We start from the raw sequence: 16751 nt of genomic DNA, 5'->3' as shown, positions 1-16751 counted from the left end.
TTTTTTGCCTTAGAAGAAGAGCTGTCACATTCTGCCTCCTTAGCCATGGAATTTAAGATGGTAAACTTGGTATTTTGAAAAACCATTGCCTTTTTATTGTATCCTTTTAACATCAAATTATTTGTAACAAATTCAATCCTTTTGTTTTTGCCCCCCTCCATTACATTCGCTCTTAAGACTGACCACAAAGTCAAATGCATAGGCAGTATAACATGTCTAATAGTACAGGAAGTGTGTTCCTGTAATAAGTGAGTCTGTCTTCTCTGGAAACACATTGTCAGTACCTTGAATGACATAACATTTATGTCTAGAATTTGTTCAGAGAGGGATTTTTTTTTTTTTCACATCTTGAATGGAGATGTTAAACAGATAGTGCATATTAGTATGACCTGTTTCAAAAAAAGTATAGATAAATAATTTATTAAAAATATATATATACACCTTGTGTATTTAAGCCATATTTGAGAATAGGCTAGGATAGGATTATCAAAAGAAAATATTTCCTAGTGTTAGAAAGTTATTAAAACCTACAGATAAATATGTTTGGTCCTGTAAGATTTTTCAACTCGATTTTGTACTTTCAGAACTTCTGAGTGGACAGAGAGAGAGTTCAGGAGGTATTCTTGGTGTTCAGTGCTCAGGAGGATCTCAGGGGCTGCTCCAGCTCTTTGCAGAGGCCTCTGCTTCGGGGTTCAAGTCTGCGGCATAGAACAGCAGGAGCTTCAACAAGTGCACTTTGTCTTGCAGCTGCGGGACGAGAGGCTCGCCCAGCATCTGGATCAGACGGCCGCGGAAGGCCTCGATCTGCTTCTCCACGTCCACCACTGTGATATCATCTCCCTGCTGGGGCTTGGGCTTAATCCTTTTGATTATTAAGTCTTTTCGATCGATCACTGAACTCCGTAAGTGCTCTGCAAGAGGGAACAAATCAGCTGAGTTGCTCTGAACTAAGAAGATGAAATCCATTTTTAGTGGGTAGAGTCTTGGCAAAGACTTGTTCACTAGCTACTGGGATAAAAGTCAAGGGCCATGCCTGTGGTAACTCCTTTCCAAAAAGTGCCTTGTTCTTGACTCAGGTCCTCAAGAACCTGAGTCATATTAAAAAACCTTTTACATATTAAAAAAATAAAATGATACTCCATTTCAGTTTTTTCCCTTTGCTGATTAAAACAAAAGCTATATAATAAACTTATATCTCAATATAATCAGAAAAAAATTCAAGCGAATTTTTGAATATCTGCAGGGGGGTTTATTCTAAGTATAAAAACTGCACAGATTGATGTAAGTTTGTTGTGGTATTGGTTTATTGCAGTAATTCTGACATGGTTTTGTATGCATTGGATCAGAGGCCAAATGAAAATATATTGTGGGCTGAGAATGAAAAAAGAGGTTCAGGGATGTAATGGAAGGAGAGGAAGAGATGAAGTGGTACTGGAATGGAAACTGAGGTATCAGTATGAACTTGAATTTTTGAAAATTATATAATTTCTTAGCTCTGTCATCTGTAAAAGGGTCAAGCAGTAGACGAACCCCAGTAGTAATCCATACTTAGCAGCCAGATCTTGGGGAGTGGACCATTCTCCATTTTGCTAAAAGGAACTAGAATTTTGGAGAAAAGGTTGATTCTAGGACAGAGGTGAGGAAATTACAAGGTGAAGCTGGAATATCTTACACAAGAAAGTAAAAGAATATTTAAAAACTGATGTGGCCACATCACAAGGACATAGGAGCCAGCCTGTAGGGGCTCCTTTTGGCTGCATTTTGGACAAATTGATCATTTAACATGATAAAAATGAATTATAATACAATGAATTAAAAAAAGTCCTGGGAGCGGATGTGGCTAAAGCAGTTGAGTGCCTGCTTCCCACATGGGAGGTCCTGGGTTTGGTTCCTGGTGCCTCCTAACAAACAAATGAATAAGACCAACTCAGGGGAGCCGATGTGGCTCAGTGGTTGAGCAGCAGCTTCCCATATACGAGGTCCCAGGTTCAATCATCGGTCCAGTACCTCAGAAAAAAAAAAAGGAAAGTTCCTTTTCCAGAATAAAGCTAGTTAATAAATGTAGAAGACTATATAACTAGAAAGTCACCATTTTGCAAACCGTTGAAGTAGTAATTGATTTAAGTAAGAAACATCAATGGAGGGTTAAACCATTGAGTAATGAACAAGATACGCTCCCAAAAATTTCATCCTCTGGATTACGTAGTAATAACAAAGGGAATAAGTCACTTGGGAATGGAGAAATCAGATGGACACTATCTTACTCAAATTATCAAACTTAATATCACCAATAATGGGACCAAACTGACATTACTGCTTCTTGATGTCATGCACTGGAAAGGAGGACGCATTATCATCTATTTAATGTTCTTGCCAATGGTATTTAACATGAATCTGATCATGGGGAAACAGACAATCCAAATTATAGAACACTCTACAAAATAACTGGTCTGGATTCTTAAAAAATGATAGCTTATAAAAGACAAGTAAAGGCTGGGGAGCATTCCAGTTCCTAACTGGAAACCATGTGGATGGCTTCCCTTCACTCTTGGAATCAAGCTGCAATTCCTTAATAGGGCCCAGAGGGCCCATCACATCCAGTCCCACCTATTATTCTAGTTTCACTCATGCCATTCTCCCTTGGCTCACTACATCCCAGTCTTACTAGCTTGGTCTATGTTCCTTGAACTCCCTAAGCTTCAGGGAAACTTTCTTCCTGGAAAACTCCTCCCTCCCTATTTGCCTGGCTAACGCTAATACATCATATCACAGCTGAAATATCACTTCTTCAGGGAGGTCTTTCCTGATCTCTCCCAAAACAGATGAGGTCCTCCCATTTGATGCACTTATTATTTTCCTTCATGGCATTTATTTCAACAGTAATTGTATGTTACTTGTGTGATAATTTGTTTAGGGTGAATCTCTCCATTAGACAGTAACCTCAGTGGGGGCAGAGGCCATATTGGTCTTATTTAAGGAGGTTTTCTCAGCAAGCCAGGCACAGAGAAGCCACTCAGGATATATTTATTGCCTGGGTAAATATATGAATTGAACTGATCCTGCCTGCTTCTGCTTTTCTTCCCTCCTTGGATGGGGCTCCTTGCAGGAAGGCTGTGTGTTAGACTTCCTTGGAAGGTTGGTGTCTGACTTCTGTGGGCTACTCTGCCTAAGCTGTCCATCCAAGTTGTAGTCAGGAAAAGCATGCATTTTGTTCTTTTAAATATTCTTTTTTTTTTTTTTAAAGATTTATTTATTTTTATTTATTCAATTCGCCCCCTCCCCCGGTTGTCGGTTCTCTGTTTCTATTTGCTGCGTCTTGTTTCTTTGTCTGCTTCTGTTGTCGTCAGCGGCACGGGAAGTGCAGGCAGCGCCATTTCTGGGCAGGCTGCACTTTCTTTCGCGCTGGGCGACTCTCCTTATGGGGCGCACTCCTTGAACGTGGGGCTCCCCTACGCGGGGACACCCCTGCGTGGCAGGGCACTCCTTGTGCGCATCAGCACTGCGCATGGGCCAGCTCCACAGGGGTCAAGGAGGCCCCGGGTTTGAACCGCGGACCTCCCATGTGGTAGATGGACGCCCTAACCACTGGGCCAAGTCCGTTTCCCCCTTTTAAATATTCTATGTTTAAATTACAGCAGGTTCCTAGCATTCATAGTTTCAAAATATGAGATGTTAACTATCCACAAGCATGAGAAAAACTCCTTGACATAGAACAATTTGTAATTTTGCTGAGGCTCAAACTTGCGTCATGTAGCTATGAAAATGGGGTGTGGGGGAATTGATCCTCTTAGCTAGAGACTGTGAGCTCAAAAGACATCTCAGTGGGGCTACTCTGCCCTTTATGGAAATGTGTGGAAAATATAGGGATTCTGGATATACTTCTTCCCAGTGTCAAGGGTCTACTATACAAAAGTAATTTAACAATGTTCATGGGAGTGGGTGTAGCTCAGTCTTTGAATGCCTGTTTCCCATGTACGGTGTCCTGGAGTTAATCCCTGGTACCTCCTTAAAAAAAAGTTCAGAGTGTAGAAAATAGAGGTGTTTGGGTATGGGTGAAGATTCCTTAGAATTAGAGAATCTCACCTTCTAAGGTCACCCAATAGTTTCTTAGAAAAGCAATTCCTTCTAGTGTGTTTTCAACGCACACAGACTTGGTGACAGATCAAAATTTGAATCCTGGTTTTGCATTTAGTTCTCCCACAGCCTTTGTTTTCTCATCTGTAAATCTGTAAAACAGGGAAGATATCTACCTCCACAAGGCCATTTGATCATATAAGTAGTGTGCATGAATTTACCTGGTTGTCCTTCCTCTATTCCTCCACACTGAGGCTCCCTCTAAACAGAGAGCAAGCCTACTCTCCAACCCTTCCCTTCTCTTCCCCTCCTTGGAGCTGGACTAACTTAGGCTGATCTCAAAATGCCTTCAACAACATCCTCCAAACACTTGAAGTGGGCAGAGATGACTAAGGACCTTCACAATAATATACTTACTGACTAGGGACACTGACCATTTCAGAGTACCCCCTCCAGCTGTCTTCTTTGTAGGACAATATTTTCAACCTACTGGTCCTAAATATTTTTGCTCCTTCTCAGATCTTGGCCCCCAAAGAAGCTGGAGAGGCTGAGAAGGATAAAATAGTACTGGAACACACTCCATTTATTGTTGGCCAATAAACACTGGCCTGAGACTCTCCCTTCTCTTAGTTAAAACATAAGAAAATATTCTGTAATTAAAGTGGATCCCAACACCAATGCAAGGTGTTGGTGGTAGAATGGTGTATGGGAATCCTGTATTTCATGCAAGATCATTTTGTGAACTCACAACTTCTCTAATAAAAACCAACCAGCCAACAAACAAAAAGTGGATCCCAGATCCATCTTAAGTCACTACTGCCCATGACCACTTATAAGCGGTATTCCCTGGGTCTCAAACCAGAAATGAACAGGAAGTGTTAAAGGTGAACTCTAAACAGAACAGGCTGTTTTAATATTAAACTTTCTGCTAGATCTCCCAAAGGAACACTTATGTGATCCTCAGTGTGGCTAAGCCCGCATGGAATTTGCCTTTGGGGCTTTGTTCTGAGAAGGACAAGGACCATTGTCTGACAGTACTAACAGACATACCAAGTACACGATCACATATGGCAGCCTTGACAATGCATTCCTTTAAGCTCTAGTTACAAGAGCCTGAAATACAGAGAAGACCCTTGCAGCTTCCCCATGGCAGACAACCAGCCAGCCTGAGAGTCAACTAATACTGACTGAACACTTTCTGTTTTTTTCTCACACTCATTAGCAATCAGTCCTGGCAAGTTATTGGTTACTAACCCCATTCTATGGAAGGAAGAAACTGAGGGCTAGAGAAGTAGAGTTAGTTGCTCATGGCAGGGTAAATGGTGGGTTTGGGATGTAAACTCTGATTTTTCTCTCCTTAAATTCTATGCCTGAAAAGGTGTTACTCAAAATAAGTGCCATTACCAAGCTAAAGCCACTTGCAATAGGGTTGTGTGCAGGTAAATTTTATATATACACTTTTTTGTCCCTGACTAATTGAGTACAAGCTGTATACTCTATGTTCCTTTACCCCTCAGCATAGATTTCCTAAGACCAAGGACATTTACTTTCATAAGCCTGAATAATTACAGAAAATAGGACATTACATATTGATATAATACTAATATTTAATCTATTCAAATTTCACTGATTATTTCAATAATGCATTTTATAGCTTTGTTGTTGTTTTTTTTTTCATGGTTCAGAACCCAACCCAGGACCATGTGTTGCTTTAGTCTTTTTAAGTCTGGAACAGTTCCGTAGCCTTTCTTTGTTTTCTTTTTTTTTCTTTTTTTAAAAGATTTATTTATTTATTTAATTACCCCCCCTCCCCTGGTTGTCTGTTCTTGGTGTCTATTTGCTGCGTCTTGTTTCTTTGTCCGCTTCTGTTGTCGTCAGCGGCACGGGAAGTGTGGGTGGCGCCATTCCTGGGCAGGCTGCTCTTTCCTTTCACGCTGGGCGGCTTTCCTCACAGGCGCACTCCTTGCGCGTGGGGCTCCCCCACGCAGGGGACACCCTTGCGTGGCATGGCACTCCTTGCGCGCATCAGCACTGCGCATGGCCAGCTCCACACGGGTCAAGGAGGCCCGGGGTTTGAACCGCGGACCTCCCATGTGGTAGACGGACGCCCTAACCACTGGGCCAAAGTCCGTTTCCCTTTCTTTGTTTTCTGGACATAGGCATGTTTGAGGAATATAGGCCAATTATATTGTAGAAGCTTCCTCAATTTGGGTTTGTCTGATGTTTCCTTGTGATCAGATTCAGGTTATAAATCCTTGGCAAGATTGCTAACACAAGCAATGCTATTTCTCCCCTGTACAGTTACTAGTTTGCATTTTGTAATTAATAAGCAGGCAGATCTTTGGTTTTCCCAAAGGCCTCAGCTAATCCTTAGCTAATAAAATCCTTCTCATCTGAAGCAACTATTTCATCATAATCCTTGTCAATATTCACCTTCTTAGTGAGCGTTAATTGGTCTCACTCTCCCAGAGCCTCGTCAGTCACTGGCTTTGCATTTGATCTGAGCAGCTCTAAACAGCCACTTTCACAGGTTTCAGGGTATCTTAAGTCTTCTGCAGGATGTACACTTTCACCTTACAACTGATTTGTTCTGTATTTGCATTAATGACAGATGTCAGTAAGCAAGTGACTTAAAGAGAGCCAGAGAGAGATGCCAGGACTAACTGATGCAGGGCTATTCAAGTCATTACTGAATTCTTTTTATGTTATGCTGACTTTCGCTTACCCACATAATCTAATGATAACTATGAGGACCTCTAATCTTATTTATCATAAAAATATGTGCCTTCTATTTCAGAGTGAGTCCAGATATGTCATTCCTTAGTCCTTACAATTACAACCATGGAACAATGTGTTATATAAATGACAAATTAGAATCTTCTGCATAACTATAATTCATAATATCTCATAAAATAATATCTCAAAAGTAATGTGAGACTATCCACATTATCTTATTTGTGAACATAAATGTTCCTTACCTCTTAAAACATGCTGATAACTGGACAACAGAAACTGTAGATGCTCAATCAGCTCATCCCAAGTCTGCCACTGGGTTTTATCTGACTGTGGAGGTAGTAAAAGGAGTTCATAATCAATGCCTTTCCCAGTTAAAGGTTCTGTACTGTTTTCAAGTCACTTTTACATAATGCTTAAATAGTTGTGTTTCAAGTTAAAAAACGATGAGCAGGACTAGGAAAAGGTATTCTAGACCTGAAATTGAAGCAGGCAAAAACGTACCTGACACTTGAGCAATGATGTGGAGTTGTTCAGAAAATAGAGGGCCTGGGCCAGGGACAAGGGCAGGCGGGTGGGTGTCTCACAGCTGTGGAGGAATATGATTTCTAACACTTTACAGCGCAGAAGGTGGCTTTCCATGGTGGTAAAGAACATTTCTCTGCATGGAGAAGAGGAGGAAGAGTTAACAGTCACAAGTGTTATTTCAAGGAACTAGACTAGAGTTCGACCTGACAGTCCTAATGTATGCATTAAAGATTTTAAACATTTATTTCTCCCTCCCCCCTGATCATTGTCTGCTCTCTGTGTCCATTCGCTGTTTCTTCTGTGTCTGCTTGTCTTCTCATTAGGCGGCTACGGGAACCGATCCAGGGACCTTCCGGAGTGGGAGAGAGGCGATCACTCTCTGGTGCCACCTCAGCTCCCTGATCTGCTGCGACTCTTATTCTCTCTCCTCTGTGTCTCTTTTTGTTGCATCATCTTGCTGCACCAGCTCTCCGTGTGGGCCAGGACTCCTGTGCGGGGCAGTACTACACGCAGACCAGCACTCCACATGGGCCAGCTCACCACACGAGCCAGCTTGCCCTCACCAGGAGGTCCTGGGCATCGAACCCTGGACTTCCTATATGGTAGATGGGAGCCCAATTGCTTGAGTCCCATATGCTTCCCATATATTTTTAAAAAAATAAATTTATTGAAATGTATCACCCACACACAAACATACATAAACAGTAAGTATATAGTAATAGTTGTGAACTTATAAAACAAACATACATAACATCATACAGGACTCTCATAACTCACCCTACCACCTACACCTTACATTGTTGTTATACCTTTTTAACTAATGATTAAAGAGCATTGTCAAAATATTACTACTAACCTAAGCATTTTCCCCCAACCCTCCCTATTATTATCTTTATGTCATTTATATATGAACAAACAAATAAATGTATAGTAAAGGTTGTGAGCTTACAAAGCAAACATGCATAACATCATACAGGGGTCCCATACATCAACCCTCCACCAACACCTTGCATTGTCGTGAGATGTTTGTTACAAATTATGAAAGAATATTGTCAATGGAAGCGGACGTGGCCCAGTGGATAGGGCATCCATCTACCACATGGGAGGTCTGCGGTTCAAACCCTGGGTCTCCTTGACCCGTGTGGAGCTGGCCCACACGTGGTTGCCCTGCCACGCAGGTGTCCCCCGCGTAGGGGAGCCCCACGTGCAAGGAGTGCGCCCCGTAAGGAGAGCCGCCCAGCGCCAAAGAAAGTGCAGCCTGCCCAGGAATGGCGCTGCACACACGGAGAGCTAATGCAGCAAGATGATGCAACAAAAAGAAACACAGATTCCCGTGCCGCTGACAACAGAAGCGGACAAAGAAGAACACGCAGCAAATGGACACAGAGAACAGACAACTGGGGGGGGAGGAGGGGAGAGAAATAAATAAAATAAATCTTTAAAAAAAAAAAAGAATATTGTCAGAATCTTACTACTTATTATAGTCCTTATCTTACATTTGGTGTATTTTTCCCCCAATATATTATTTTAAATATATTTTTTATGATGGAAGGTGTAAACTTATAGAACAATGATGCACATATGCAGAATTCCTAAGCAACAATCCTTCTATCAACACACCACACTGTGGTGGAACATTTGTTACAGATAAGATAATATCATCTGATTGTTACCATGTCCATAGTATACATTTGGCTTACATTTTCCATACTGCCCCATTGTCAACACAGTACATGTTTGGCATAAATGCAAGAATATTATATTATTACTGCTAACCACAGTCCATAGGTCATTCCAGTTGTATTTTTCCCATGAGTTCCCAACACCCTGCAGTAGTGATATACATTCGCTCTAGCTCACAAAGGACACTCTTATATCTGTACCATCAACCACAGTTCTCATCCATCTCTTGGTTTATTGTGCTATTCAGCTAGATTATTCTCTAGCATTCTGTCCATTGGCATTTACATCCCTAGACTACCATTTTCAGCCACATCCCTATTTATAAACTGGCTATTAATATTTTTACCATCCATTCTATACATTTCCACACTTTTACAGTAAAGCTATTAAAACTTCTACATAGAGTAAACATCAGTAGTCCATCTCAGTCCTTCTCTTGTCTCCATTAAGAATCCACTACCTACCATCAGGTCTTGAAGATATTTTCTTACAATTTCTTCTAGAAATTTTATGGTTCTTGCCTTCAGGTTTTTGAGCCATTTGGAGTTAATTTTTGGATAAGGTGTGAGACAGGGATCCTCTTTCCTTCTTTTGGCTATAGATATCCAGTTCTTTCAGCACCATTTTGTGAATGGACTGTTCTGCCTGAGCTGTGTGGGTTTGACAGGCTAGTCAAAATCACTTGACCATACATACATGTGAGGGTCTGTTTCTGAGCCACCAATTTGGCTCCATTGGTCTATGTGTCTGTCTTTATGCCAGTACCATACTGTTTTTACCACTATAGCTTGGTAGCATGACTTAAAGCCTGGAGATGAGAGTATGCTTTTTCCTTTTCTGATGTTTCTGGCTATTCAGGACCCTTACCCTTCCAAATAAATTTGATAATTGTGTTTTCAATTTTTTTTTTTTTAATGCTGGTGGAATTTTTATTAGGGTTGCATTGAATCTGTGTATCAATTTGAGTAGAATTGACATCTTAATGATATTTAGTCTTCCAATCCATGAGCATGGAATGTTCTTTCAGTTACTTAGGGCTTTTTTAATTTCTTTTAACATTGGGTTGCAGTTTTCTGAATACACGTGCTTTATATCATTGGTTAAGTTTATTATTGACTACTTGAGTTTTATCTATCATATTTTATTTTCATCACTCTTTTGACACTTTTACTTTTATTGATATAATCTTCATTTCTAGACTCTCTTCCAGGCCTCTCTTTCTTGTTTTTTTTTTTCAGGCTCTAGCACACCCTTCAGTATTTCCTGAAAATCTGGTCTCCTGCTTAGAAATTCTCTCAGTTTCAGTTTATCTGTGAATATTCTAATCTCGCCCTCATTTTTGAAAGACAGTCTTGCTGGATATAAAATTCCTGGCTGGAAGTTTTTCTCTCATAGTATCTTAAATATGTCTTGCCTCCATAGTTTCTGGTAAGAAATCAGCACTTAATCTTATTGGGTATCCCTTATACGTTATGCATTGCTTTTGTTGTTCTCAGAATTCTGTCTTTTGGCATTTGACATTCTGATTAGTATGTGTCTAGTATGTGTCTGGGAGTGGGTCTATTCGGATTTTTCTGGATGGGAGTACGTTGTGCTTCTTGGACATGGATATATGTCCTTCAATAGGGCTGGGAAATTTTCTAACATTATTTCTTTAAATATTCCTTCTGCCCCTTTTCCCTTCTCTTCTCCTTCTGGGACACCCATGACACGTATGTTTGCACATCTCTGGCTGTCGTTGAGACCTTTTTCAATTTTTTCCATTCTTTTCTTCATCTCTTCTTCTGTATGTTCACTTTCAGAGGCCATTATTTCAAGCTCACAAATCCTTTCTTCTGCCTCCTCAAATCTGCTATTATATGATTCCAATGTTTTTTAAATTTCATTTATTGCGCCTTTCATTCACATAAGATCTATTTTTCTCTCATTGCCCCAGGGATGGATGAAGCTTCTCCCAACTTTCTCCTTTCCCAGAGGTAGGGACAGACTCACAGTCATGTGGAATAATCCAAGTCATGCAGACCTACACTGTAGTTGCCCAGAGAGACTGATGAGGCTTCACATCCCTTTCTCCCCTGCCTGGGGTGGGGTGGAGCTGCAGGTGTGGGCAGCAATCATGCAGTGCAGGTCCAGGATGACTGCAGTTGCCCCAGTAGACTTTTTTTTTGAAATATTTGAGGTCACTTTTTTAAAAAAAAAAGATTTATTTATTTATTTAATTCCCCCCCACCTCCCCGGTTGTCTGTTCTCGGTGTCTATTTGCTGCGTCTTGTTTCTTTGTCCGCTTCTGTTGTCGTCAGCAGCACGGGAAGTGTGGGCGGACCTGGGCAGGCTGCTCTTTCTTTTCACACTGGGCGGCTTTCCTCACGGGCGCACTCCTTGCGCGTGGGGCTCCCCCACGCGGGGGACACCCCTGCGTGGCACGGCACTCCTTGCGCGCATCAGCGCTGCGCATGGCCAGCTCCACACGGGTCAAGGAGGCCCGGGGTTTGAACCGCGGACCTCCCATATGGTAGACGGACGTCCTAACCACTGGGCCAAGTCCATTTCCCCCAGTAGACTTTTAATTATTCAGTTTGTGCCAACCAAAGGTACCCTCAGTTACCTGGATAGACTGGTACTGAGCTAGCCAGCCTCCTCCCTGCCAGGAGTGGGACTGAAACCTAGGGTAGGGCTGCAGGCTGATCCGGTTGAAAGAAACCATTTCCTACCATCACTGCAATATTTGGTCAGGCCGACTTCCCCTCAGGCTGGGGGTGGAGTCAAAATGGCAGCCACCGGCCTTTTTCTGACTTGGACAAATTCACGCACCAAGTGTTCCTAGGGTTATTCCTTAGCTACCCGAGTCTACCAATCAGTAGCTGAAATTGGCAGCCAACAGTCTCCTCCTCCCTGGTTTTTGGGAAATGGAGCTTCCAATTCTAGTCACAGAATAGCTCTGAGGGCGGTTTGCACCACCAGAGTAGGACAATCACTGGCCTCTGGGCTTGGCTGGCAATTTCCCGGAGAGGCTGGTACAGGTCCCTGCAGCTTCCTCCCTGTTGCGTGACTCGGGCTTAGGCTAGACTTGCAATCTGACCTGGGTGGAAAGAAGCCAGTCCCTACCAGCACTGGGATTCTCAGCCTGGCCCGCTTCCTCTCGTGCCAGGTGTGGAGTTAAGATGGCAGCTCCCAGCCTCTTTCTGACTTGGACAGGCTCAAGCTTTAGCTGTTCTCAGGATTATACTGTAGCCCGCTAAATGTTACTCATCAGTAGCTGAAGTTGGTGCCCAACCATCTCTTCCTCCCCTGTTTTGGGGGAGTGGAGCTTTCAATTCCAGCCACGGAACAGCAACCAAGGGGGCTTGTGTCTCCAGTGGAGGATGGGCACCTGCCTCTGGGGCGTGGAGCCTCTACTCACGAGTCTTCTCTGCAGATGGTCAGTCTCCTCCTTCCATTCCTTCAAGGATGTTGCAGGATGCCCTTCTGGTCTCCTGGAGCCCCCAAACAGGTGCTTTAAGCTAACTCCAGAGAGCCCTGGGTATTTGCTAACTGCCCTGTATCAGGAGCTGACTCTAGGAGCTCCTTACTCTGCCGCCATCTTGCTGTAATCTGCTTTCCATATTTTTTAATGTAACATTTTGTGTGATCTATTTATCTAAAAAAAAAAAAAAAAAAAAAAGGCCATGATAAAAAAAAAAACCCAGAAAAAGTCAGGCTTAAATAAAAGGGGTAGAAGATATTTTCCTGTGCTTCTTCCACTTACAAAAATGATAAATAAAAACTAAGCCTTAAAACTTTGGCACTATAATAAAGAGTGCTTTAGAATGAGCTACACAAGTCCTCGCTTCGGGAGCACATATACTAAAATTGGAATGATACAGAGAAAATTAGCATGGCCCCTGCGCAAGGATGACACGCAAATTCGTGAAGCGTTCCATATTTTTTTTGAATGTAATATTTTAAAAAAATGAATAAAAAAAAATGAGCTACACAAATTCTAAAAACAAGACTCGACAGGAAAAAGCTAAATTTCTAGCATATTAACTGTGTACCAGAACAAAACTAAATGCTCTTTAAAAGACAACAAAATCCAGACCCTCAACAATGTAGCATGTACCTTGACCAGCACATAATAAAAAAATACTAAACAAGGGAAGACACAGGAAAATGTGATCCACAACCAGAAGCAAAATATGCATGGAAACTGACCAAAGATAGAAATATGTAGGACTTTAAAATAGCTATTATAAGTATGTTCAGGAATTAAATAAATAAGATGTATATAATTAGTGACTGGATGGGGATTCTCAACAAAGAGACATGGAGATTATAAAAATGAACTAAACGTAATTCTCAACAACAAAAAGACAAAAACCCAATTTAAAAATGGGCAATTGGCTTGAATAGACATTTCTCCAAAGAAAATACACAAATGGCCAAAAAGGACATGAAAAAATGTTCAACTTTCTTGGTCATTAAGAAAATGCAAACCTGGAAAGTGGATTTGGCTCAACTGATAAAACATCTGCCTACTATACGGGTGGTCCAGGGTTCAAACCCAGGACCTGTGTGGTGAGCTGGCCCACACGCAGTGCTGATGCGCGCAAGGAGTGCTGTGCCACGGAGGGGTGTCCCCCACACAGGGGAGCCCCACGTGCAAGGAGTGTACCCTGCAAGGAAAGCCACCCCATGCAAAAAGCACAGCCTGCCCAGGAGTGGTGCCGCACACATGGAGAGCTGATGCAGCAAGGTGACGCAACAAAAGAGACACATATTCCCAGTGCCGCTGACAAGAATGCAATCGGACACAGAAGAACACACAGCAAATGAACACAGAAAGCAGACATGGGGCGGGGAGGGGGGGTAGAAAAAAAAATGTTAAAAAAAGAAAATGCAAACCAAAGCCACAATTAGATATCACTTCACACCCACTAAGTTTTATATACATATATGTGTGTGTGTGTATTTATACATATATACATACACATACATATATATGTATATATAACAAAAATGGAAAATAACAATGTTGACAAGGATGCAGAGATAGGAATGTTTGTACATTGCTGGTGGGATTATAAAATGGTGCAGCTACTGTGGAAAGAATTTGGTGGTTCCTCAAAAAGTTAAAAATAGAATTACCATATGACCAGCAATTTCATTCCTAGGTACATACTGAAGAGAAATGGAAACATGTGCACCCAGAAGCCTGTACATGAATGATTTTAGTAGCATTAGCATAATAACCAAAAGGTGGAAAAAGCCCAAGTGTACACCAGTGGATGAATGGATAAACAAATTATGGTATATACATACAGTGGAATGAAGTCCTGACACATGCTACAACTTTGATGAATCTTGAAATGAAGCGAATGAAGCCGGATCCAAAAGGTCACATAACGTATGGTTTCTTTTATATGAAATATCCAGAAAAAGCAATTCCATAAAGGCAAAAAGGAGATCACTAAAAGGATATGTAAAAGGTTTAATTCTGGGGTGATGAAAAAGTTTTCAAACTAGAGAGTGCTGGTGGGTTACATAACATTGTGAATACACTAAACACCAATTTAAAAAGGGTTCCTTGTATGTTATACAAATTTCTTTCTATTTATTTATGCCCCTGCCCCAGGTGGTTCTCTTGTCTGCTCAATGTTTGCTTGTCTTTTCCAGCAGGCACCAGGGACTGAACCCAGGACCTCCCACATGGGAGGTGAGTGCCCAACAGCCTGAGTCACATCCACTCCCTGTTATATGAATTTCACCTCAATAAAAATAAAATTTAGGCAAATAAAAACTCTAGATTGGAAAAATATCATATTTGAAATAAGGTAAAAATTGAAAAAAAATGGACAGGCTTAACAGCAAAATGGGCATTGCCAAAGGAAAGATGAGGTTATTTGATGACTACCCAGGCTGAAATAGATAAAGAAAAAAAAAGACAAGACAAGACAAACAAAATCCCACCAAAGTCTCAGTCATCTGTGGAACAGTATTAGGCAGTCTAACATATATGTATCTGGATTTTCAGAAGATAAGAGACTTTGGGACAAACTAGAAATAATGGCTAAAACATTTCCAAATTTGATGAAAATACTAACTCCCAGTTCTGAGATGCTCAATAGACCCCAAGCAGGAACCACACCTAGGTATCATAATCAAACTGCTGCAAGTATAAATAAAGCAGTCAGAGACAAAAGACCTGTTTCTTTTTATGTTTTGTAAGCTTTTGTTGAAACCATGAAAAAGGTTTCTTAAAAGCGATAAGATCTCCTGGTGCCTCAGCTGGCCTTTCCACCACCCTTCTCTGGCTCTGCATGGAGATGGCCAGTGCTTGGATCATTGGTCCTGGTACCAGAGGGAGCAGAGTAACCCTCATGCACATACAGGATACATGTATGTCTGGCCCAATCTATCTGGTAGTGGCTGAAGGGACTTGGGCTGTCTCAGAATTTGCCCTACACGTAGAAGGTGGTTCACCAAGCTTGCCTACGCAATACTGTGGGAAAGTAGTCAAGCTATGCTGCCTGGGAGAGTGGATGTAGCTCACATGGTTGAGCACCTGCTTTCCACAAGGTCCCAGGTTTGATTGCAGGTAACTCCTAAAAATAAACAAATGGAAAAAACAACTCTCATTGGAGAGTGGATGTAGCTCAGTGTTTGAGTGCATTCTTCCCATGTAAGATCCTGGGTTCAATCCCTGGTACCTCATTAAAAAAAAAAAAAAGTTACGCTGCCTAGGGCACACAAGACTGCAGTGCACAAGACTGTGAGGAAACTGTTTCCTAGTGGCTCCCACATAGGGGAGCCCCACGTGCAAGGAGTGCGCCCCGTAAGGAGAGCTGCCCCGCGCAAAAAAAGTGCAGTCTGCCCAAGAGTGGCGCTCCACACATGGAGAGCTGATGCAGCAAGATGACACAAGAGAAAGAGACACAGATTCCCGGTGCAAGTGGACACAGAAGAACACACAGTGAATGGACACAAAGAGCAGGGGGTGGGGGCGGGGAAGGAGAGAGAAATAAATAAAAAATAAAAATCCTAAAAAAAAAAATGAGGGAGAGATTATTAAGACATTGCCAAATAAGGCAATCTGAGAGTCTGTCTCCACTAGCCCAGCCCTACAAGGGATACTAAAGAAGAGCTCTGCAGGTTGAAAGGAAAGGACAGTAGACAGTAGATTGAAGCTACATAAGAAATAAAGATCTCTGGTGAGGGCAATTACATGGGTAAACATAAATGCCAGTAACTCCACTTTTTATTTCCTATAGGATCTAAAAGGCAAATGCATAAAATGTAATAAACCAATGGTTTTGGGCTAATAGTATGTAAATATGTAATTTGTGACAAGAACTCCATAAAGGTGGGGGGATGGAAGGATATAGGAACATAGTTTATTTATATTATTGAAGTTAAATTGGTATCAAAGCAAATGAGATTGTTAGAGATTCAGGCTGCTAAATTTAAGCCTGTGGTAACTACAAAGAAAACACTGGAGACTATGCAAGCTCATAGACAGAGAAACTAGAATACAGGTTGCCAGGGGAAGCGGGCAGGGAGAATGGGGAATTAATGGATAATGGGTACAGGATTTCTGCATGGGGAGATGGGAAGGTTTTAACAATGGAAAATGGTGAGGGTATTACAATACTGTGAATGTGATTAATCCCATTGAATGGTATGCTTAGGAGTGACAGACGGAAAAGTTTGTGTGTTGTATATATGTTTGCATATTTAAGAAGAAAAAGAAAGGGCAA

General features: G+C 41.6%; 1 protein-coding gene and 1 non-coding gene across 6 annotated transcripts in view; one reads left to right on the top strand and one right to left on the bottom strand.

The window, feature by feature from the left end:
• Positions 1 to 16751, bottom strand: part of SIMC1 (SUMO interacting motifs containing 1) — a 93528-nt gene that overhangs the window by 17247 nt on the left and 59530 nt on the right. For 2 of the 5 annotated variants that reach the window (XM_058282467.2, XM_071211087.1), the window contains 3 exons: positions 7312 to 7468; positions 7053 to 7137; positions 71 to 911 (listed from right to left, as the gene is read on the bottom strand). In XM_058282467.2, coding sequence (XP_058138450.1) covers positions 649 to 911; positions 7053 to 7137; positions 7312 to 7468 — 505 coding nt within the window. In that variant the 3' untranslated portion in view covers positions 71 to 648. Of the gene's footprint in view, positions 1 to 70; positions 912 to 1282; positions 2008 to 7052; positions 7138 to 7311; positions 7469 to 16751 lie in introns of those variants that run through there. The other 3 variants (XM_058282470.2, XM_058282480.2, XM_058282475.2) reach the window with 2 other exon arrangements.
• On the top strand, positions 12838 to 12944 carry LOC111759051 (U6 spliceosomal RNA). The gene has a single exon (XR_002793147.1). It is a non-coding gene; the product is annotated as a U6 spliceosomal RNA (small nuclear RNA).

This window comes from Dasypus novemcinctus, chromosome 2 (assembly GCF_030445035.2).
Source record: "Dasypus novemcinctus isolate mDasNov1 chromosome 2, mDasNov1.1.hap2, whole genome shotgun sequence".
Classification (NCBI taxonomy): Eukaryota; Metazoa; Chordata; class Mammalia; order Cingulata; family Dasypodidae; genus Dasypus; species Dasypus novemcinctus.
This window is presented reverse-complemented; position numbering and strand designations above follow the sequence as displayed.